This window comes from Gracilinanus agilis, chromosome 4, assembly GCF_016433145.1.
Source record: "Gracilinanus agilis isolate LMUSP501 chromosome 4, AgileGrace, whole genome shotgun sequence".
Lineage (NCBI taxonomy): Eukaryota > Metazoa > Chordata > Mammalia > Didelphimorphia > Didelphidae > Gracilinanus > Gracilinanus agilis.
Window position 1 is genome coordinate 237,697,178 of NC_058133.1, and position 23,429 is coordinate 237,720,606.

Genomic DNA, 23,429 nt, shown 5'->3' on the forward strand with positions numbered 1-23,429 from the left:
CTCCTGGAGTACTAGGACTGTTATCTTATTTCATTTTTGTATTCTCAAATCTTACAAAATACATTGCACAGAATAAATGCTTAATGTATGTTTGTTCAACTAGAATGAGCTTAAGTCCAAAGTAACAGACCTAGTGTTCTGGCCATATTTTTCAAATTAAGTGGGAGTGGGGGGTGGAGGGAGAGAATGAGGGTAGGAGAGAGAGATAAAAAGAGTGAGAGAAGGAGAGAGGGAAAGAGAGTTAAGGGAGGGGAGAGAAAGAGAGAGTGAGAGAGAAAGAGAGAGTGAGAGAGAAAGAGAAGGAGACAGAGACAGAGACAGAGACAGAGACAGGGAGAGATTCTTTTGCTAATATTAAAGAATAAACACCTGGGCTATAAAGCAAATAATGCCTTGGAAAACAAACTTCCAAGGCCCAAACAGGTGGTGATGAATCATTTACTGAGAAGAAATATTTTCGGCAAGAAGAATGGGGCCATCATTAAGGAGGGAAAAGAGATCCTTTACCTCCTTTCTAACATATTCTTTAATTCCTTTCGCATCAGGTAACCTCTGCACACAGCCTGGGTATGTGTAATGAGATTCACTAACTTCTCATCTCTCATTTCTTCCAACAATCCTAGGAGACCAGCTTTGAAAAACACCTGTAAATTTGAGGGTAAAAAATATAAGCAATTTCTCATCATGTCACAATCACATATTCGTTCCTTTTTGCTGGGAACTAACAATATACTTTCAAGTTTGAACTGACTTTCTTTTCCTCTCTGCTATCTTTCCCAATTCTTTGTGCATTTTGGTTAGAGAACTCCATTTTTTTTTCCCGCCCATCCAACACCATTCCTCTCAAAAAACCCTCCTTTTTTTTCTTTCCCTCATCTACCCCTCCATCCCTGAGATAGGAATTCAATCTTGTTAGCTTCCCAAGGACAAGCTCTGTTAGGCTGAACTATATCCAAGAGATCTTTTGATTCTGTAAAGGAATATAGCAACTTACTGTCTTACAGCTTCTTCCAAAGTGTCTCTAATCATACAGCTCACTTCTCTTTCATTACTTCCTTTTCCTTTTATTCCTATTTTTCCCCTTGGCATTCATATCTGAAAATTACTATGTTTTTCCTAGATGGTTTAATTAAGTCCCTGAATATACTTTTTAGTTTTTTCCTTTGCCAATTTTCCTTTTACAGGATCATATATTTAGAGTTGGAAGGGACTTCACAGGTTAAATAGCTCAAACATTTCATTTTACAGATAGAGCCCAGGAAAGTTAAGATTGCTCACAGTTACATAGGTAACAAACATTAGAAGTAGTATTGCCTTTAGATATTCTGATTGTAGAGTTGATATATTTTTTTTTTCATTGCTACATACCTTGTGTGGGTTGCAGGCTATAGAAGTAGTTCCATTTAACTAGAATGCACAGAAGAGCACAGTCTTTCTTTTCCAATGGAAGCACTCAGGAAGACTCACAAAAACATGTTAATTTATAAACATATAGTCTCCGTATTACAGCAGTGGTTCTTACCTTGGTGTGACCAAATCTGTATTGTTCATGATCCACATCAATGGAAGAAAGAAGCTTTTCAGAGGCATTCTTGCTGTCAATAAATTGCCCTTCAGGGATAGCACTGGCATTAAGGATTCTGTACCTGCAAAGAAAGAAAGCAGACTAAGGAAGGGAGGGGAACGATCTGATTACCTCCAACACAATGGCCTTGGGACTCTTCTACTGGCTCACTGTTTGTGGAAATGCAACTTTTGCTCAGTCCTATAGGTCTCAGGGTTGATTAGTTTTTCCTAAGGAACCAGAGAGTTTTTTAAGCAGTGAGATAATGGTGAAAATGCTTGGAAAATGTTATAAGTGCTATAAAAATGTGAGGTTTATTATTATTTCCACCATGACTATTGCTATTAATGCTAATTATCAAATAATAATATTATTTAATTGGTATTAAGGCACAGAAGTAAGTTGTTAGAAAAAGTCACCTTGTTAGGTTCTATTTAAAGCTTTAAAAACTACACTAGGATGTTCATTTTAATTTTTTAATATTTTGTTGATAACTTTTGTTTTTATGTCATAGTTATTTCTGCATATAACACTTCCCCTTCTTGTGAACCTGTCTTTAGACAAAGAAAAACAACTGAGTATAACCAACAAATGCAGTGAATGTCTGACAGTGCATACAATCTCTTGCACCCTCAGTCTCTCTGCTTTCTAAGGAAATGAGGAACATAATTTTCTTTCTCTTTTCTTTGGAGCCAAGACTATACATGATTATACAAAGATTATCTTTATATATATTTTCTTATACAATATAACACAAATGCAGTCATTATACAAATTTGACCTCATTTTAGTAGTCTTTTCATTTATATCATCACCTGTATATATTGTTTTCCTACTTTATTTCACTCTATATCATATCACATTTTATTTTATTTCTCTACTATATTATACAAGTTTCCCCATCTCTCTGAATTTCTTTTATCTGTTATTCATAATTGTAAGGATGGGATTTGTGCAAGGGGGATGGGACAAAAGGAGCCAGAGAAGGAGTGGCTGATATTTGGTGACAGTTACTGACAGTTGAGACCAGAGAGAATTCTGGAAAATTTCTGGAGAAAGGAGGAGGAGGAAAGGGGTTCTAGCAGATGACATCCCAGCTCAGATCCAGTCCAGAGGGCTTCCTGAGGATCTTTCTTTGGACAGTGAAATCCTGATTCCCTGGTCAAAGATTCCATCGCATTTCACCCAGCAAGACTTCAATCATCGAGTCAGCTAAGTGTTTGGACTCCATTTTGGGAGCAATCTCTTAGTCTCCTTCCCCCATTACCCAACCTTGCTGAGAGACCCCCTTTCAGTCAAAACTTACAATTGTAGAAAAGGATAGAAATAGAAATAGAAGGAAAAGAGTCAGGGGAAGAAGCTTGGGAGTGGGAACCCCAGGTTCCTTCATGAGTGACAAACTCCATAGAAATAGAGAAGAGGGCACCCCAAATCCCTCTGCCCTTCACCCCTTTCCCCAGTCCCTAAATTGTGATTAATAAAAGCCATTCATTAGTCAGATAGTGTTCCAGAGTGCCCGAGAGACAACAAGGGGGAGGGGATCCACGGCTTGGTCTAGCTGCCTCCATCTTGGAGCCAGACCACCCACTGTGAAGTTGACTGACCTTGGGGGAGGCTTGTATGAACCCTGCCTTCATTCAGAATCGGATTGGGGTACCACATACCTCATCTTATAGGGAAGCCTTATCCCCAACTCCTGTGGAGTGGCAGAACCATCCAGGTCACCCAGTTTCCGGGTGACACCCCCTTAAAGTCTCCAGTGAATATTTGGCCTGAGGGGAGAGCTGGAAGAGAGAGTCACCACCACATAGACTCTCTCTCTCTCCCCTTCTATCATAACATCAGGAACTGGCTCCCTTTATTATTACATAATGCCATAAAATTCCCTTACATTCATATGCTACAATGTATTCAATGACTCCCCACTTTGTTTCCAGTATTTATTCCCACAAAAGTTTCTGCTATGACTATATGGGTAAATGTGCTTTTCTTCTTGTCTTTGACTTCTTTGAGATTTATGCCCAATAGTAGGATCTTTGAGTTAAATGGTATGAACAATTTTAGGGGCTTTAATAATTCAAAATTATTTTTCAGAATGATTGGATCAATTTAGAACCCTCCCAACAGGACATTAATAAGCCTATGTTAACACATCCCTCCAACATAAAATATTACTAGTTTTTGTTTTTGTTTTTGATGTCTTTGATAATTTTCTGGATACTAAATGAAATCTGAGGGTTGCTTTAAATTTCCTTTCTTATTAATAATTTGGAGCAGTCTTTCATGTTACTGTTGATAGGTTTCAGTTTTTATTTTGAAACTTTATATTCTTTGGCCATTTATTTATTGTAGGTCATATTTATGTGTGTTATATGTAACCACTATATACACATGCGTATATGTATTATTTCTTTATAAATCATGGATATAAGACTGCCATCAGAGATATTTAATGCAAATATTTTTTCTTATTAATAATTTTCTTTCTTGTCCTAGCTACATGAATTTCAGTTATGCAAAAACATTTAAAATTTCATTTAGTAGAAATTGCTAATTTTCTCTTTTATAGTCTTTTGAACCCTTTGTTTAATCAATAATTTTCCACTTAGCAATAGATATAAAAGGAACTTTCACCCTTTTCCAGTTTATTATGATATAGCCATTTATATCTGTCTATATCTATTTAAAACTTATTATGGGTTATGGTATAAGCAAGAGGTGCTGAAGCATCTTCCATCTACATTTTCAGTGTGGGAATTTACATCTTGAAAATTAGGAAGCACTACAAATAAGGGCTTGATTTATTGTTTTGTTGATTGTCTAGACTTAAGAAAGTAATGAAAAAATTCAGATGGCCTAAATTTAAAAATGTTGTGCAGGGGTAGCTAGGTGGCTTAATGGATAGAGTACCAGGACTGGAGAAGGGAAGGCCTGGGTTCAAATGTGGCCTCAGACACTTCCTAGCTGTGTGGCCCTGGGCAAGTCACCTAACTCTTTCTGCTCTTCTACCTTTGAACTGATACTTAGTATCACTTCTAAGATAGAAGGTAAGGGTTTAAAAAAATATGTCATATATATATTTGGGGGAGTGGGGTAGGGAGAGAGTCAGTTGTTAAAATATTTAAAAGTTCACCTCTGTCTGTAAGGAACTAGTATAAATTTACTTTCTGCTAAATTGTTTTCCAGTTTTCTCTGTAGTTCTTGTCCTTGCCTTAGTAGTTTAAGTTCTTGAGCTTATTTAACACTGAGTTTTTTAAGTTTTATTGTTGATTCTCACTCAGTCCCTTGATAAATCTATTTTCTCCTTTTATACACATATAAATATGATTTTCATGATTACTGCTTTATAATATAGTTTTGGGTCTACACATGTATCCTCCCCATTCTTTGTTTTATTGAGATTTTAGACTCTTATTCCTCTCAATGAAATTTGCTACTATTTTGCTTTCTATAAAATAACTCCTTGGTCATTTGATTGCCATTTCACTAAATCTTTGTTAATTTGGATAGTATTATTATTTCTATTATGTCACTTTTTAAAGAACCCTTACCTTCTGTCTTAGAATTGATGCTAAATATCACTTACAAGGCAGAAGAACAGCAAGGGCTGGGCAATTGGGGCCAAGTGATTTGACCAAGGTCACATAGCTAGGACGTGTCTTGAGGTCCCATTTGAACACAAGACTTTGTGTCTTCAGGCCTCGCTCTCTATCCATTGAATTACTTAGCTGTCCCTATTTCTATTATGTCAAAATGAGCAATTGAATGAGCAGTGAACATTTTCCCAATTATTTAAGCCTTGCTTTTTGTAAAGTTGAATTCAAGACATTTTGGATATTTTGTAGTTATTTTGAATAAGATTTCCCATTATATCATTGCTTTTGGGCTTTTGTTTTGCTACGTAAAGATGCTGGATAGGATTTGTATCCCTACATTCCAGAAAGTATAAATAATTTAGTTTGTTTTCTGACTTTCTTAAGTTTTCTAAGTAAAAGATCACTCCATCTTTTTTTTTTTTAAACCCTTACCTTCCATCTTAGAATTGATACTAAGTATTGGTTCCAAGGCAGAAGAATGGTAAAGCCTGGGCAGTTGGGGTTAAGTGACTTGCCCAGGGTCACACAGCTATGAAATGTGTGAGACTAGATTTGAATGAAGAATCTCCAGCCTCTTCATCTGGCTCTCTATTCAGTGAGCTACCTCGTTTGCCCCTCTATCTTGCAAATAAGCTTAATTTCTCTCTCTCTCTCTCTCTTTTTTTTTTTTTTTTTTTTTTTGTCAGTAATGATTTACTTCCTTTTCCTTTTCTTATTGCACTAGTTCTAACATGTTTAGAACTATGGTAGATAATAGTGGGAAGAAGAGGGCAACCTTGTATTACTGTTTTATTTATTAGAAAGCTGTCAGATAGTTGCTTATATTAAATAATGCTAGCTTTTGATGTGTTAAACTGGAAAAACACAGAACTATTAAATAAGCAAAAAAAAAAAAACCCAACTCTTTAATTAAGGAGAGAGGTTCAACATAATTCCTCTCAGAAAAACACAGAGCTACATGCTGCAAACACACACAGAGCTCAAAAACTCTGGATGCTCTGGCCACCAATCCCTGGGTTTTGCCAACCATGCTAGATTAACAACTCTGAATAATAAAAGAAATTGGGAAGTTTATATACTCTTTTGGGAAGCCAAGGGACAGGGAAATATGATTGGTTGACATTCCCATGGCTACAGGGAAATGGGAGTGTTCAAACTACACTGACTGGCTGGGGAAAGAAACCATAGCCAGAGGCTAGGGTGTGAGGGAATGGACTAATTTACGTAAAATGGACTCTAAAACCCTGTCTTCTTAGGAAAGGATCTCTGATACTATGGGAGAAGCTACTAGGATAAAAGAGTACTTAGCATTTGATTAAAATCTGTTAACTCCACCTAGCTAAGTCCATTAAATATGTTAAGGTCTATTATTCAGCCTGAAACTGCTAGTCTGAGATTCTCTTCTGGGTGGATTCTCATGGGAACAAAGGGCAAGTTTTGGGGTCTCCATCTTTCAAGCAGGTAGATAGATAGATAGATAGATAGATAGATAGATAGATAGATTGATAGATCATAGAAAGGGCACTTCTATATCTATGGTGTTTAGGGTTATGTTTTTTTTCTCTCTCTCTCACAAATAAGTACAGTAGGAGTAGCTAGGTGCCTCAGTGGATAGAAAGTCAGGTCTGGAGACAAGAGGTCTTGAGTTCAAATCTAGTCTCAGATACTTCCTAGCTGTGTGACCCTGAGCAAGTGACAACACCAATTGCCCAGCCTTTATCACTCTTATGCTTTGGAATTGATAGTATCAATTCTAAGACAAAAGGGAAGGGATTCAAATAAATAAGTATAGTATTTTGTTACAGACTGTTTGGGCATTCATTGATATAATTATGTTTGTCTTCTCGATTTTCATATGATTTATATGCTAATGTAGAATGTTACTGGTACTCCTGTCATAATGACAGCTCAGGTTTACATAATTCTTTAAGATTTACAAATTGCTTTCTTTGCAAAGATGATTTAAGTTAGGAAGAACCTTGCTGAACTATATATATCCCATGGGTCTCATGGAACCTGGGCAGCATCAAGAATTTAAGGTGCAACATATTGGGTTAAGAGATATTAGAGATCAGAGTTTTGTCAAAATGCTCTGTGCTCTGGGAACTGCTGTTTCTGAGCACCTGTGTAGATTGATTTTTAGTCTTTACATTCAAGTGGATCAATATAAGTGGCACAAAACTCAGTTAAAGAAAACTGATGCAGTCTTTGAATCTTTATTCAGCTACATGCCTAAGAAATATTTCCAGAGATTGTAAAAGAGAAAGTCTTTTTCAATTTGGAAAAGTCAAGAGATCAAGAGAAAAGGCTAAATACCGTTGTTTAAAATCTGCATAGAGGATCCTGCTGGGGAATCCTTTCCTGCAAATCCTGATGCCCTCCAGTACTCCATTACAGCGCAGCTGATGCATGACCAAATAATGGTCCATCATACCTGGGAAAACAGGAATAATTAAGGGAATTACTTTGTGAGGAGAAGGCTGTGAAAGAAGAAAAATCTCTAGGCTGCTCAACATTTATCTGGAGGAAAAGAGGGAAGAAATGAGCATGGGAAGAGGGAAAGAAAATAAAGAGAAAATCCCAAGGCAAGTGATATTTTCTCTCTTCCATTCTAGGTCTGTCAATTAAGGGGTGGGGGAAGGAGGATGGGAGGTTCATTTGGACTGATAATCTCCTTCAACTCTAAACACTGAATCTAAACATTCAACATTGATCTGTTCCAGCCAGCACAGCTGTATGCTTCAATTCTGAAGTAATGCAGTGAGAAGTGCCTTTCAGCTCTAATAATCTATGATTCTATGAGTGATAGAAGTGGGTAGAGGATGAGAATTGAAGGGAAGGCAATAATAGCTAATAGTTTGTCTTTGTATAGTGCTTTAAAGTTTTGTCAACATGGAATCTAGATACCCCAAACTTGTAGCCTGGTGGGATCTGATGAACCCCAAGTTTTAGAACTAGCTTGTAAATTGGAGCCTCCAAAGCTTGTACTTGTTCTTGTGAGAATCCAGCTTTGGGGACTCCAACTTACAAGCTAGTTCTAAAACTTGGGGTTTATCAGATCCCACCAGGCCATAAGTTTGGGGTTTCTAGATTCCACGTCGACAGTTTGAAAAATGTTTTGTCTCATTTTCTCCTCCCAACAATCCTGGGAGATTTGGTGCTATTCTTATCCCTATTTTACAGATAAGGAATCTGAGGCAAATAGTTACTTTTCCCCAGATCTCACAGTTAGTAAGTGACTGAGACAGGATTTGAACTCATCAACTTGCATATTCTGCATTCTTTCATCTAACTCTCTCTCAGGAAAATGATCTCCACTTTTTACAGGAGTGCCTCATGTCTTTTCTATTTTAGTTATCTTTGGAACATAAACTACTTGAAAGTAGGTATTTTTAGCTCTAGCAAACTACAGGGACCATTATTTATGCAGGCTGAAGACTCTTGTTACTAAACATTTAATAACCCTTTAAAGTCAGTACCAAAAGGCCATAAATCATTTACTTACCAGGAGTCTTTGTCTCATTTGGAATAAGACAGCGCACAAAGTGAGGGTGAGTGCTCCTGAGATTGGTCATTAGCTTGTTTAAATTTTCCTGCAACACAAATCAAATTAAGGAATTTTAAGATGCTTTTTTTTTACCACTTGGTGCCAATGGACATCAAAACAAATGATCAAGTGACTGGGTGTTGGTGGAGGATTTGTGTGACTTGGAGAGAGAAATCAGAGGGAAAAGGACAATCACATACCCTGAACACAGCAGATACAGTTTGAAAAGAAGATCCCTTCTTTTTCCCGCCCTTCTTACTCCCACCAGAGTCACCTTGGAAGAAACAGTAAGATTGAGCCATAAAATACAAGAAAGAAACAGAACATATTTTAAAGCTAGAAGGGACCTTTGAGGCTATCTTACATAAATTTCAAAAATGAGGCATTACCCCTGCAAAGGCATGGAGATAGGAGAAGGAATGTTAAGTTAGAAAAACAGCTAGTAGTCCAGTTTGGCTTGGGGAAAAATGTACATTTAGGAAAGTATGAGAATCACAGAATTCCTGAGATATCCATACTATGACATATCTGCCAAGTGGTAGATCTCTGCTGGAGAGCTTTGGGTGATGGGTAACCCTCAACCTTTCAGGCTCCCCCTAACGCTAATTGTTTGGGATGTTTCTCCTGATGTTAAGCTTGAATGTGTTTTTTTAGCAGCTTCCATCCATTATTCCTTGTTCTGCCCTCTGGGATCAAACAAAATAAATTGAATTCCTTTCCCACATGATAACTTTTCAAATATCTGAAAATAACTATCCTATCCCCTTTGAAGAGTCTTCTCTTCTCCAGGCTAAATATTAGTAGCTCCTTCAACTGATCTTTATGTGACATGGGCTCAAAGCCATTCATCATCCTGGTTGCTCTTTTCTGAATGCTCTCTGGCTTATCAATGACTTTTCTAAATAGTATAGCCCAGAACCATAAATTGTTATAGAGATAGGCTTTAATCAGGGAAATGTACAGTGGCACCATCTCCTCCTTATTCCTGAAAGCTATTTCTCACTTAAGGTAGCTGATGATTGAATTAGCCAAAAAAATTAGATGCCATGTCACACAGAAAAAAAAAAATCTAAGGCCAAAGTCAACTTTAATAAAACCATTAGATTTTTTTCAACAAACTCCTCTTAAACCTTGAGTCCCACATTTTGTAAATATAAAAAAAAAATTTTTTTTCTGAATCAAGTGTCAGAATTTACATTTATTCTTTTTAAAGCTATTAAACATTCAGTTATTGCCAATTCTTTCTAGTCTCTCAAGACCTTTTTTGCATCCTCATGCTGTTATCCAATGTTTTAGCTCTCCCTCCATTAAATTCCTTATAAAATTAGTCTAGAAAGGTAGGTAGGAACCAGATTGTGAAAGGCATTATATGCCTTAAGTTCTGTTTTGATTCTTCCTTGAAGTGTGGAGGTGACTCTAGGTTCTCAAAGGCTTTGCTAGCAAAAGACAAGGCCTGATAGTTCATATGATGCAATTTAGGCTTCAGATATAGGGTACACAATATATAGTTGTCCAAAAAAAAATAAGCCTTGATAAATTAAGAACTATTCATCATCATCATCATTCATCCTCAGAACATTATCCACCAGATGAGAAATGATTTCTGGCCACAGAAGACTATTAAGACATGAAAGGAGACTATATGAGTGGAAGGAGAACTCACAATGATAATTATAGATCTTTTGATATATATGAATGTATGTACAGGTACTCAAAAGTAATAAAGTTGTATTCCTTTAAAAGTATTTCACAATAAAACTTTTCACCTTTTCAAGTTCTTAAATTTTATTACCCATCTTTATTTGAACTTAGTGAGCTTTTCCTTAGTTTTAGTAACATCTGTTCATTTATTTATTTCATAAGTATTGATTAATTAGTTCACTAATTGTGACCGCACACAAAAACATCATGCCAGTCAAAGACAGAATTCCACAAAAAACCTAAACTCTGTGGCAAATATTATCTCTGAAACCTCTATTGGGTTCTAGTCTAGTAGAGAGAAAGAACCAAAAGGTGAAACCCAAAATAGATAAGCAAATTGAACTATACCTAATGAACCATATTTGGATTCTCATTGCTCCTGGGCAGCTTTGGAATACTAGTGAGTGCCACATGTAAAAACATGACTGCAGAGATTTGACTGCAGAGCTTCCCTGAGGGGAAAAGATCATACCTGATTCTGCACCAGCATAGCTGGAGAAAAGGAAAGAAAGCAATTTTAATGAGGATTTCTGGTACAACCCAACCACGGTCTCATTCAAGGGATCTTTGTTCTTATCCAGCCAGCCTGCAATGTTGTAGTCCACGGTACCAGCATAATGCACAAGAGAGAAATGGGCCTCAGTCTTCCCTTTGGCAGGCTTGGGTTTCTGGAAGTTATTGGATTTGCCAAGATGCTGGTCATATAGCTTGTTCTTGAAAGATGTATCAGTTGCCTTGGGGAACATACACTCTTCTTCCAGGATGGAGAAAATGCCCATTGGCTGAAAAGAAGGCAACAGACACTTGATTTATATCTCTCCTCTTTAAAAAAAAGATGTATACATTATGCATACCATAGATGGAAGAAGTGAAAGCCACGAGCTTTTAATTCTCAATTCTAGTTAGAGTCTAGAATGAAACTAATCATTTCCTGTAAAGGAGGTCTACAATTGGTACAATGGCACCAAGAAACTGAAGACTTGAAGGGAACAATTTTTGTTATTCAGTTTCAGTTTGGTAATAACAATCTCGTGTTTCTAGAGCACTTAGCTTCCAAAATTCTTTTCTAGTAACAGCCCTGGGAAATAAGTATTGCAAGTGTTATTTTCCCCATTTGTCAGGGTTTTAAAGAGGAGAAAATTGTGAGAGGTCAAGTACATTATCTTGTCACACATCAAGTCAGCATCAGAGGTGGAACATGAATTTACCCTCCTAACTCAGTTTAATGCTCTTTTCACTACACCATTGTAGCTTCCAGTGTCAGCTATAGACACTTCCTGCTCTTACAAAGTCATTTAGGTGGTTTTGTGGTGGAAAGGTAGTCCCTTCTTGTCTCCCCTCCCTTCCCACCCCCACCTGTCCCATTACTTTCTGAAGATATAATATTTTTGAGCCAAATGCTGAAGACCACTTTAGGATTTAGAAAATGTATTTTAAAAATTTCCCCTTCCCAGACTATAGCCTCACCTTGATTTTTACCTCTTTGTAGCCATGTCCAGAATGAAAAAAAATATCTCCTTTTCTGCCTTGATTCACTCCTAGCTTTATGCCATGTCACTTTGTCATCTTGGGGCTACTCTTAAGGATTTTGGACAATCTAACTGAAAAGGAAATGCCATATACTTCCTGGCCAACTTGGAGAAATTTCCTATAGGGATGTCTCAGAGCAATGTTGTTTAATTTTCTTTGAACTTAAAGACATCAACTTGTTAATATCTAACATATTAAGAACATATGGAACAGAGAATATAGTTATGGCAACTAAGTGATAGACCAGGCAGGGGAGACTGGAATAATTAACTCATCATTTATTCTCTACAGTAAGCAAAAATTTTCAAACCTTTTCAATGAGCTCAATGCAAGCAGCCAGATCCATCCCAAAGTCAATGAACTCCCATTGGATCCCTTCTTTCTTGTATTCCTCTTGCTCCAGCACAAACATGTGATGGTTGAAAAACTGTTGCAGTTTCTCATTGGTGAAGTTTATGCACAGCTGTTCCAGGCTGTTGAACTATGTGTCAAGCACTTTGAGTAAGACCAGAGAAACAAAGAATGCTACAGTAAATCAAGTACGATGTATATATTTAGTATTTGGTTACTCACATCAAAGATCTCAAAGCCAGCAATGTCCAAGACTCCAATGAAGTACTGTCTGGATTGCTTGGTGTCCAGTTGCTGGTTGATACGAGTGACCATCCAAAGGAACATCTTCTCATAGACAGCTTTAGCTAGGGCACCCACAGAATTAATCACCTTCAAAAAAAACCCCCCCAAAATAAGGGTTCCAAATGAGTATTCTTATAGTTACAATCAAAAACCTAGCATAGAACTGAGTTAAAACAGCAAAATTTACCTGCTGGACATTTTGTCCTTTAGTCACAAATTCATTTCCAACCTTCACCCTTGGATAACACAAACCTTTAAGCATTTCAGCAGAATTCAGACCCATAAGGTATCCAGCTTTATCAGCCACTATGACAAAAGGAGAAATAGGGTTAGTTCCTACAGGACTAACCATATCCCATATCCCAGTGTTCAATTAAGTCTTAGAATTTTCTCTGTCTTTTTAATGTATCATCATATACACAATAATGTATACATGTAATGTATACAATATACACATAATGTATACATCATATACACAAGCAAATGACATTTTTATATCACCTTAGGATGTATCAAATGCTTTTTGAATAACACTGTGACATAATAGCATAACTACTATTAGCACTTCCTTTACACAAATCAGGAAACATTCTCAGAGAGGTAGGAATTTATCTACGACAACACAACTATAAGTATTAGAGCCAAGACTAAAAACTACTTCTTCTTGAACAAGAATGTAAAAACTTGAAGGACATTTTTCATCACTGTTGCCAATCAAAAGCAAGGGCTTTAGAAAAGAAAGGCAGATTCGATCATTGAATACTGATTAGGAAGATAGCTTCTGAGAATGGGATTTGTTTTCTCTGAACTATAGTTTAATAACAATAATAAGTGCCAAGCACTGTGCTAAGACATTACAAATAAAATCTTATTTGATGTGGGAATTGCAATTCTTTGGCTAAGAGCTGGAATGTACCTAACAAAAGTTGGAAAGAAGGTATTTGTAAATCTAAAAGTTTAAAAAAATTAAAAGTAGAAGGGATAAAAGAAAAGGCTGATGTATATTTTTAGTTCAAAAAGTATAATTAAGCACTTACTATACATTAGACACTGTGATAATATTGCATGCAATATGTAAAAAGATGATACATATATTTGTATGTGTAAAGATGCATGAAGATTGTATTTTCATAAAAATCCAAGATTTAAAATTTTGTTCGAGAAAATTTTTCAGGAAAAGAAGTCTGCTAATGCTTTGAATCCAGAAAATGAACTATTTGGAGAAAGATACCTGCAGAAACCTACACTGAATCAAGATGATCCAGAATGAACTTTGGGGTGCAATTGATTGAACACAATTATTTTGAATTGCAGACTCTTATGCCAAAGGGGATTGCCCCCTAATTGGCTTTTTGTCAGTGCATCTAGCAAAACATTGGTTTTGCGCTTGCTCTCTCTCTCTCTCTCTCTCTCTCTCTCTCTCTCCTATTTCCCTCTTATCTCTAACTATTGTAGTTAGAAGATTTTTAGGGGTATAAGATGATTACGTCAAATGATCAGATGGGGAGATGAGTTTCCCAAATCACAGGGGGATTGTGATAATAAGATTAAATATACCTTGCCCATTCTTAGATTTAATCACCAAAGATGTAAACACCACCACTTAATCCACAGGGGGGGAAGTCTATAACCCATGTGTACGAAAGTGGGTGACAAATCAGAATTGACTGACTGCCCCCTGGGCAGTCCTAAGCAAAGCATCTATTGTGATTGGACACGCAAACTAGAAGGAATGCACAGGAAGTGAAGCAAAAGAAGCTCCTTTAAAAGGGAGTGACAACTTTCCGTAACTCTCTTCTTGTTTATATCTTGCACCAGAAGGAGATTTTGCTGTCTGGCTGGGTCTTTGGACGTGGTGAGATTGTTCTTATATCTCTCTCTTAGAACTACATGTGGTGAGTGCAAAAACTGGCCTTTCCTGGATTTCTCTGAAGGAATTCTCCTTTCAAGAGAGGCTTCCTGACCTAAGCTTTTGCTTCATTTATCCCCAGCCTTTGGCCCTTGGGCCTCGGCCCTCTGCTCAATGTTGAGCCTTCTCCAATTGAGGACTAATTAGTCCTACCTGGGTTAAGCCAGGGGCTGGAGCAAATTATTTAGTGCATTAGGTTCATTATCTACCTTATCTTCTCTTTGATTTTCTTACTTTCACTCTCTTTTCTTATTTGTAAATAAACCACCATAAAAGTCATTTTGATTTGAGGTTTCTTCATTAGGAATTGATATTTATTCAATTCCTTGGCAACCAAAACCTTTTAATATTTATCCAACAAAAACCCCTTTTTAGCCCTTACAAGATACAAATGAAAGAGTTCCCATGGTCAAGGAGCTTAATTAAAACAATATAAAATAAATTAAAAATAAATAGAATTCATTAAAGTTTTATTTGGCTTTTTTTGGTAGAGGAGTACTTATAGCATTAAAGAATCAGGTCAGGCTGATGATAAAATAGAGGTAAGGAAAGAAGTTTTTCCAGGAAAAAGGGATTGACTATGCGAAGACATAGCAAAAAGAGATGTAGTGTTGCATATAAGGGAACAGAAAATAGGCAACTTAACTTGAATGTAGAATCATGTAGTAGAGAGGAGAGGAAGGTCAGGGAATGTGTAATGAGACTGGAGAGATGGAAACCAGGTCATAATAGGTTTTAAATGCTAAATAGAGGAATTAACATTTTATTCTAGAAGCAATAGATAACTACTGCAGCTTCTTTAGCAAAGGAAGTGACTTGTTAAAAACTGTATTTTAGGAATATCCATTTATCAGTCTTGCAGAGGAAGAATTATAGAGGAAGAGCCTGGTGGGAAAGGGACCAGTTAGGAAGTTTTTAAAATAATCTAAGAGAGATGAGGAACCATGGCGAGAATAGAAATAATAGGAGAGATAAAAGAGATATAGAAGAAGTAAAATTAATGACTTGGCAACTGATTAGATGAAGGTGAGAGTGAAGAATAGTGTATGACTAAAGTTATGATTGGAAGAATGGTGGTGTACTCAAAATGAAAAAAAAAATAGTAAACTTTGGAGCAAGATTTCATAGAGTGTAGCAAGAATGTAGAAATACAAATAGAAATAGAAATGCCAAGGAATTTATAGGAGAAAAAAAGAAACTAGCTATATAATCCTGACCTCAGATGTCTACCCTGAAAAAGAACAAAGAAGGGCTCACTAGATAGAACTAAAGGCAAAGAGACAACTTTTACTAAATTACTATCACTTGACACTTAGTGGAATGAGACACACAATAGAAATAGAGTTCTTTGAAGGATATGCCTTGTTATTATTATTATTATTATTATTATTTTAAAAACTTGTACCTTTTGTTTTATAATGTATACTAAGCATTATTTCCAAGGCAGATGATAAGGGTAAGATGTTAAGAGATAGAAAATTGGGGTTAAGTGACTTTTCCAGGGTTCTAGGAAATATCTGAGATCAGATTTGAACCTAGGACCTCCCATTTGTATCTCTGGCATTTAGCACAAGGCAAATAGAAGATGCTTAATAAATTCTGACTGATTTCTTTAATGATTTCATTTTCCAAAAGGTACAACAATCATTATGGGACTATTCAGTATCTGATTCCCATCAACGAGAAGCCTGTTGGATTAGAGATGACAGAAACATTAGGATAAAGAGATAACATCATTTAAGAATTTCTAAAAGGTAAGATGGAAAAGGCATTATCAAATATTTACTATATTTCAAGACAACAGATTTCAACAGGCTAAATCTAATATGAAAAAAATTAATATACCAGGCAAAATCCAATATGAGGAAATTTAATAGAGATAATCATAAAATTTTTCTCTTTCATCCAAAAAAATGAACTTTACAAGTACAAGATGGGGAAGATGTGGCTAGACAACAGTCTGTCTGATTTGGGGATTTTTAACGGGTTACAAGTTCATTATGAACCAAAAGAGTTAAAAAAAACAAGCAACAAAAGGTTGCATTCTTCAATGCCAAGCTCAAAAAGTTCCTCTTCTTTGATTTTTTTTCTTTTTTTCCCGACCAAGAAAGATCCCATCCCTCCTCTGAACTCCTAAAAAATGGTTTGGGCATCTGAAGTCTTGAGTAAAAGTCTCAGCTTTAATCTTTAATAGCTGTAACCCTTAATTTCTTTGACCTTCATTTTCCTCATTTGTGAAATGGATTTATTACTTTGGCCAGGGGTGTTGCATGGAAAGTACTTTGAAAACATTAAAGAATTCTAAAGGGATAAATTGTTGTTATTAATGTCAAAGTTAAATATTTCCATTATGGTATTTAATTTTTTTTTTCTAAATCCATTCCATTCTGAACTTCTCTATTTCTTTTCAGTTGCCCTGATTGTCAACTTCAGAGTCATCTTCAAATTTTTCCTTTCCTTTCCCTCCTTCCTAACCTGTGAGGTAGGTAGTGTTAGAATTATTGCCCTCATCATACAAGTCAGTTACCTGAGTTTCTCACAATTAAATACGACTTTCCCGAGATTGAATAGATAGTGCTTGGCATAGCCAGCAGTTAAACTCAGGGTCTTTTCATTTCTAATTCATTTGTTTTTTTTTCCATTTTGCTACTCACATTTCCCATAGCACCTAGAATTAGACATCATGATAACCTATGAAAAATTTACTATCAGAACAACAATGCATGAATATAGAAGTTTAGAGGACTGTTATCCAAAAGCTTGGGAAGCATAATTGTTAAAAAACACAAGCTCTTCCTTAGGATAGGTATTTAGGGAGCTGTTCAGTTCCTCTGGAATTACTGGGGGAAGTTGGACTGTGTTTTTCCTCGCCCCAGTCCCCTTCTCCTTCAAAATTGTCTATATTGGGAGGGAATATATTGGGAGGTTTTAGCTTTAATTTGACTGCTCCCTTCCCCTACAATATCAACACAGGGCTTCCTTCCTTCTTTCTTTTCCTTCCTTCCATCATTAAGGATTTATTAATATTTTTAAAAAATTAAAAATTATACCTATAATTCGTTAGTTGTATGGAATGCTCAGGGACAAATTCCTTTATCAGTGCATATCCACAATTCTTTTGCAATTTAGTCTCAGAGAATTATCTAGGTCACTGAAAGGTTAAGTGACTTGCACAGAATTACATTGACAATATGTTCAGAGGCAAGATGTGAACCCAGGTCTTCCAATAACTTCTGCTTCTTCCTTCCTTCCTTCCTTCCTTCTTTCCTTCCTTCCTTGCTCACTTTCTTCCAAGAGAATTAGGATGGAAGTAGAAGTTAAGGTCAGGAGTCAGACATCTCAATTTGGATATCCAATAGTTCATTTTTATTTTATAGAGGAAGAAATTGAAGTAGAGAGAAATGAAGTGGCTTCTCCATGGAAACAGTTAAAAACTTCCCTCTCAACTTGAGATGTCGGCCATGATAATTCCATCCTATTACATTCCATTTCATTCTAATTATGTAGGTTATTTGGTCAATAAACATTTATGTATTCTATGGTCCAGGCAGTGTCTTCACTATAAGAAAAACCTAATTAAAAAAATCCTAGCTTAAGTACTAGACTTAAAAGGATTTTTGGATTTCTTATAGGATTTTTATATATATGCATATATTAAAACACATTTATTCTCTATATTTAAACCTACATGTAGAATAAGATTTCTTTTTTCATTGATATGATTTAATTTGACCAAAATTTGGTGTTTATACATTTTCTAGGAATATAGCAAATACTTAAAGCAAGGTATGCTTTAGGAACTCATTTCTACTGGGAGATCTTTTGATCCTGTGGTCTTGTCCAATGACTTTACCTTCAGTTCCATCAGGTTCTGCCTGTTCCTCTCGCTGCTTCTGCTTGAACTTCATGTTCCCATAATGCATCACAGCTCCTGTCAGCTTGTAGATTCCAATTCTCTCTTCTGAACTAAAGCCCAGGATATCTATAGCATTCTGAGGGTAAAAAGAATCATATTCTTATTGGATCACAGGAGTTCAAAAATATCTCTTTTACTTTGCTCTTGGGGTAGGAGGTAGAGGGAGTGAACTTCTCTGCAGGGTCAGGTGCAAGGATGCTAAGGAGACTCTTGTTATATAAAAAAATGAACTATTTATTGAGAATGTAAGGATAAAAAAAAAGATTTCTAACTTTAAAGGATTCTAACTCCACCCAAATAAAACTCCTTGGTTCCACAAGGAACCACTTCTCCTGTTTCCACAGGCTACACTGATCCTTCCTCATCTGACTAACCCAAATTTTCCCTTTTCTACAATAAAACTAATACTATTATCCTTATAAGAAGTTATAAAAATAACAAAGACCAGCTGGCTGAGCCTCAACAAGAACCAAGCCTTAGCAGACTCAGAGTCCAAACCAAAGACCAGGTCTTTCTTTGGTCTTCTCAGATATAAAGCAATTTATAAAACAGGAATAGACAGTCACTAGTGTTTCCCAAGTTGGAAAAGGAAAATCACTTAGCTTCTTCAGGTTTTTCCCTCCTTTTCCTTCTACCTCAGACAATGAGGAAAGAGAGAAAAGAAGATGTCACCTTCTCCCAGCATTCTGAGAGAGAGAGTAACTGCTCCCCCTCAGAGTAAATGCCACACCCAGAGAGAGTAACTACTATAGGAAAACCATTAAACTGTCAACATTTGAAACTGACACTCTGTCTCAGATGTGTTGAAAACTCCGATTCTTTCTCAAGCCAGCTTTTCTATTTATCTCTAACCTAATGTAACAAGACTGAATTTCTAATATCATCCTTATAATTTCCCTCCTTCGAGCACATGGAGAGATAAAAAAATCTCTCCCATATGCTCGCTATTCTATATAATTCTAAAACTATACCTAACCTTATTATTATTATATTCTTCCCCCTCCAAATAGTCTTACTCTTATTCTTATCTTAACCTATTCTTATTGCTATACCTTATCTATGCTAACCTGCACTAGGGATATAAATCAAAGAAAAGAAAATTTCAATGAAAACTAATAATTAATGAAACAATGAAACTTTTGAAACAATAAAATAGTTACAAAAGCACTGAGAACCATTGAGAGGCTCAGCTCTCCTGGCTTGTAATTCAACAGGTTTAATTCTAAAGAAGTAGTGATTCCTTCTCTGGATACCACAAAAGCATAGAATGTTAGAGATAGAAGAGGACTTTAAAGATCATTCCAAGGGGTATTTAACTTTTTGTATCAGAAGTTCTGTTAGTAGTTTGGTGAAGCCCATGGACTCCTTTTTAGAAAAAATCTTTAAATGCATAAAATAAAATACATAGAACCATGAAGGAAGCCAATAACATTGAAATACAGTTATAAAAATATTTTTAAAAATAAAGTTTATGAACTCCAGGCAAAGAATTGAATTCTAGTCCAATTCTTACAATGTATAGATGAGCCTATGGAGATTGAGAGACTTAAGCACATAGGTAGCAAGTGGTAAAGCTGAGATTGAAATCTGGGTTCTCTGACTCCAAAGCCACAACTATTTCCTATTCTCACATATGTAGTAAATGTTCGAATCAGGATTTGAATTTAGGTATGCAGATTTCAAACTTGATGCCATTTCCACTAGAAGTACACCATTTAGTCCTGTCTACTCATTTTACAAAGGAGGTAACTGAGCATGCTGTGCCTGGTGATTTGATTTTGCAACCATCTCCATCTGCCCAGCAACAAAGCCTTCTTAACAACAAATAAATATTTAAAAAATTAAAATCAATATTGCTTTTCTATGTTTTCAACTTTATTAAGGAAAGATAATTTTATGGAATGTTGCAAGAGGAAGAATGGACACTAGGCTATAGAGTAATGCTCCTATGTCCAGGATTGAGTTTTTTTCTATTTGTAATCCAACTTGCAAGACACAGTCTAGTATCATTTTCTATAGCTTTCATAGGAGGGAGCAGGCTACTGACAAAATTTTCTCACACTGAATAGCCAGAAATCTGATTATTTGGGGAAATGAGAAAAAAGATGCTAGTGAAGAAGCAAGTGCAGACTATGAGTGAGGATTAGAGATTGTAGTGTAAGGCATTCTATACTGAGAATCAAGAGGTCTGAGTTCTAATCTCAACTCTGTCACTCATCATTTTGTGACCTGAGGGGAATAACAAATTTCTCAAGCAATTGCTTCTTCATCTGTCAAATGAAATTGAACCAATGCCTGTTATCTCTACTTTTTAGGGAAACTATTAAAATAAATGAAGTAGTGGCTGTGAAACTAATTTTTAAAATATAAACAAAGGCATAAATATGAGGAATTTTATTTTTTATTAAAAAGTTACAGTGTAGAACTAAAGTTCATTTTATAGAGATTTACTGTGTCTCCTATTTTGGGACATTTTCTAAATGGAATAACACTTGCCTGAGATCCAAGATTCAGATCTGACTTCTACTTTCTAGTGTATGACTACAATTTAATTTAAGAAATACTTATTAAGTATTTACTATGTAGAAGAAATGGTTGTTATCTCCCTACCTCTAGATTTCAGTTTTTTCATTCATAAGAAATTGGGTATTTTTAATTTATCTCTAAGGTCACTTCTAGATCTGGTATGAATTTGCTACAACTAGAAAATCCTTGCTTCCTTCCAATTTTGAGGTTCTATGTTTTTTCCTAAAAATTAAAATGCTTACATCTGTGGCCAACAGCTCTTCACCATCATCGATGCTTGCCACTGTGAGCTCTCCTTGACTCACAAAAGGAAAGTCATAGGGGTTGGTTGAAATGAGAAGCAAGTCTGTGAAGAAGAGAAGTTCCCCTTAGAATTACATGCAGCAAAAATTTAAAAGGAAATATTTTTTTTAAAAAGACTGAATGCTATCGTTTTCATGGCCATGCTTAGGTCTGAAGAAATGAAAAATTATATTTCCCTTTTTTATTTGCAAAAGTATGGAGAACATTGCATATGCCATCAGACTTGATTGATATATTTATTATTCTGTTGTTTCTTTTTATGACCTCTTTTTGTGGGGTTTTCTTGGCAAAGATATTGAAGTGGCTTGCTACTTCCTTCTTTAGCTCCTTTAAAGCTGAGGAAGCTGAGGCATACAGAGTTAAGTGATTTCCGTAGGATCACCTAGCTAGTAAGTGTCCAAGGCTAGATTTGAACTCAGGTATTCTTGACTCTAGGCCTTGTGCTCTAGACTATGCCATCTAGTTCTGTTGAAATGCTTTTTCTTCTCTTTTTCATGTTTTGTGACAATGGGTGGCTCACTTGGTAGGGAAGGGTGGAGATTCAAAAATGAAGGTCATCTTAAAATATATCAATAAAATTAATTTTAAAAAAGAATCATAAATATATATAATGGTACTTGCCCAACAAGCATTTATGGGCCTAGAAGGGAAGAATGAACATTCCTAGGTATTTACCAATGAGCTCTGGCTTCTTATTGGACATAATTTGGTAAAAAATGTGATAGCTTCTCTCACTGGACAGCTGAAATGTCACTCTGGATTTTTCCAAGAGATCTGAAGAAGTAAAAGAAAAGGTTGATGGTTAGAATCCTGTGAGAAGTCATTGCAGGAAAGTAAGATGCCCAGGGTGGACCTAGACTCACAGGTTTCAATGTCAGCAGAGGCCAGTTTTCCTGTGGCTCCAAAGTGAATCCTAATGAATTTCCCCTGTTTAGCAAAAACAAGCAAACAAAAACAAACAAAAACCCCAACAAAACAAAACACTATGTCACTATTATACAGTATATGGCATATAAATATATATTTAAGTAATTATTTATTTGTATTTATAATATTATATAGTTACACAGTAGAGACTGCATCAAAACTAAAGGAGCTACATCTGAAATTCTGGCTTGGGATATTGGGAATTCTTCATTTATTCATTGGATTAAAATATTAATTTGAGGGTTTTTCTTCACTGGCTTTTCTTTGATTAGTAACAAGGTCCTTGTATTGACCTAAGGGCATATGAGCTATGAAATGCTGGTAAATGCGATTCAAGGAGAGCTCACAGTGGCAAGTTATTCTTTCTGCCTTTGGCACCTATACTTATCTATCTCTCAGCACCACAGATGGAGCTTCAGGCTAGAATTTAGGGGTATTTGCAGAGCATTTAGAAATCAAGTAGGAACCAGAATATGATCTTACAAAGCGTGAAGAATTGTCATTTCGGACAGTCTTGGCATTTCCAAAGGCCTCCAATAGGGGGTTTGCCTGGATGATTTGATCTTCCAAGTTTCCCTAATAGTGACAATGGAGAAAGAAAATAACAATTTTGACTATATTTCTGATTCATATTCAAGAAAGTGATTAAGTAAACTTGTGGAGAGAAAAATTTGAGGTCCCATTTAATGTCGGTTTCAGACACAAGTCTAAAGTAATTAGCTTTACCTGACTTGCTAGTTACTATAATAACCTCTCCATTTTCTGTCATTGTATTGACCAATGAGAGTAGTCTGTGCTGCTTCAGCAGCCCCCATACGCTCAGAAAAACAATTTGATCCCTACGTGGGAGAATCCTAAAGATCTAGGTAGCTAAGATTACACGAACATGTACTAGTTGTGGGACACTGGGCACTGGGCAAGTACTAGTTGTGGGACACTGGGCAAGTTACAACCTCTGAATACCTCAATTTCCGAGCTGTAAAATGGATAAAAATAATAGCGTCTACCTCCCAGAATTGTAGAGAGTTTCAAATGTAAAGAGTTTTGCACAATGCCTGGCACATCATTTTATAGATGAAGAAATGCAGATCCAGAGAATTAGAGTGACTTGGTGAAGGTTCCATAACTAGTTGATTATAGAGCCAGGATATGAACCCAGGATTTCTGACTGCAAATCTGATGCTCTCTCTATTACACTGTAAAATTTTGTAAACTCAGTTTCTTCCTTCCTTCCTTCCTTCCTTCCTTCCTTCCTTCCTTCCTTCCTTCCTTCC

The 23,429-nt window shown here is 36.0% G+C and overlaps 1 protein-coding gene across 1 annotated transcript in view; it reads right to left on the bottom strand.

Annotated features, from left to right (window-relative positions):
* LOC123245291 (myosin-13) overlaps positions 1-23,429 on the bottom strand; it is a 69,197-nt gene that overhangs the window by 35,203 nt on the left and 10,565 nt on the right. Inside the window, exons 6-19 of the mRNA XM_044674123.1 lie at positions 22,639-22,731; positions 22,092-22,155; positions 21,904-22,002; positions 21,168-21,271; positions 18,337-18,475; positions 12,762-12,880; positions 12,512-12,661; positions 12,249-12,419; positions 10,881-11,190; positions 8,908-8,981; positions 8,666-8,753; positions 7,477-7,594; positions 1,523-1,646; positions 508-644 (exon numbers count right to left, since the gene is read on the bottom strand). Of these exons, the coding sequence (XP_044530058.1) occupies positions 508-644; positions 1,523-1,646; positions 7,477-7,594; positions 8,666-8,753; positions 8,908-8,981; positions 10,881-11,190; positions 12,249-12,419; positions 12,512-12,661; positions 12,762-12,880; positions 18,337-18,475; positions 21,168-21,271; positions 21,904-22,002; positions 22,092-22,155; positions 22,639-22,731 (1,790 nt within the window). The remainder of the gene's footprint in view (positions 1-507; positions 645-1,522; positions 1,647-7,476; positions 7,595-8,665; positions 8,754-8,907; positions 8,982-10,880; positions 11,191-12,248; positions 12,420-12,511; positions 12,662-12,761; positions 12,881-18,336; positions 18,476-21,167; positions 21,272-21,903; positions 22,003-22,091; positions 22,156-22,638; positions 22,732-23,429) is intronic.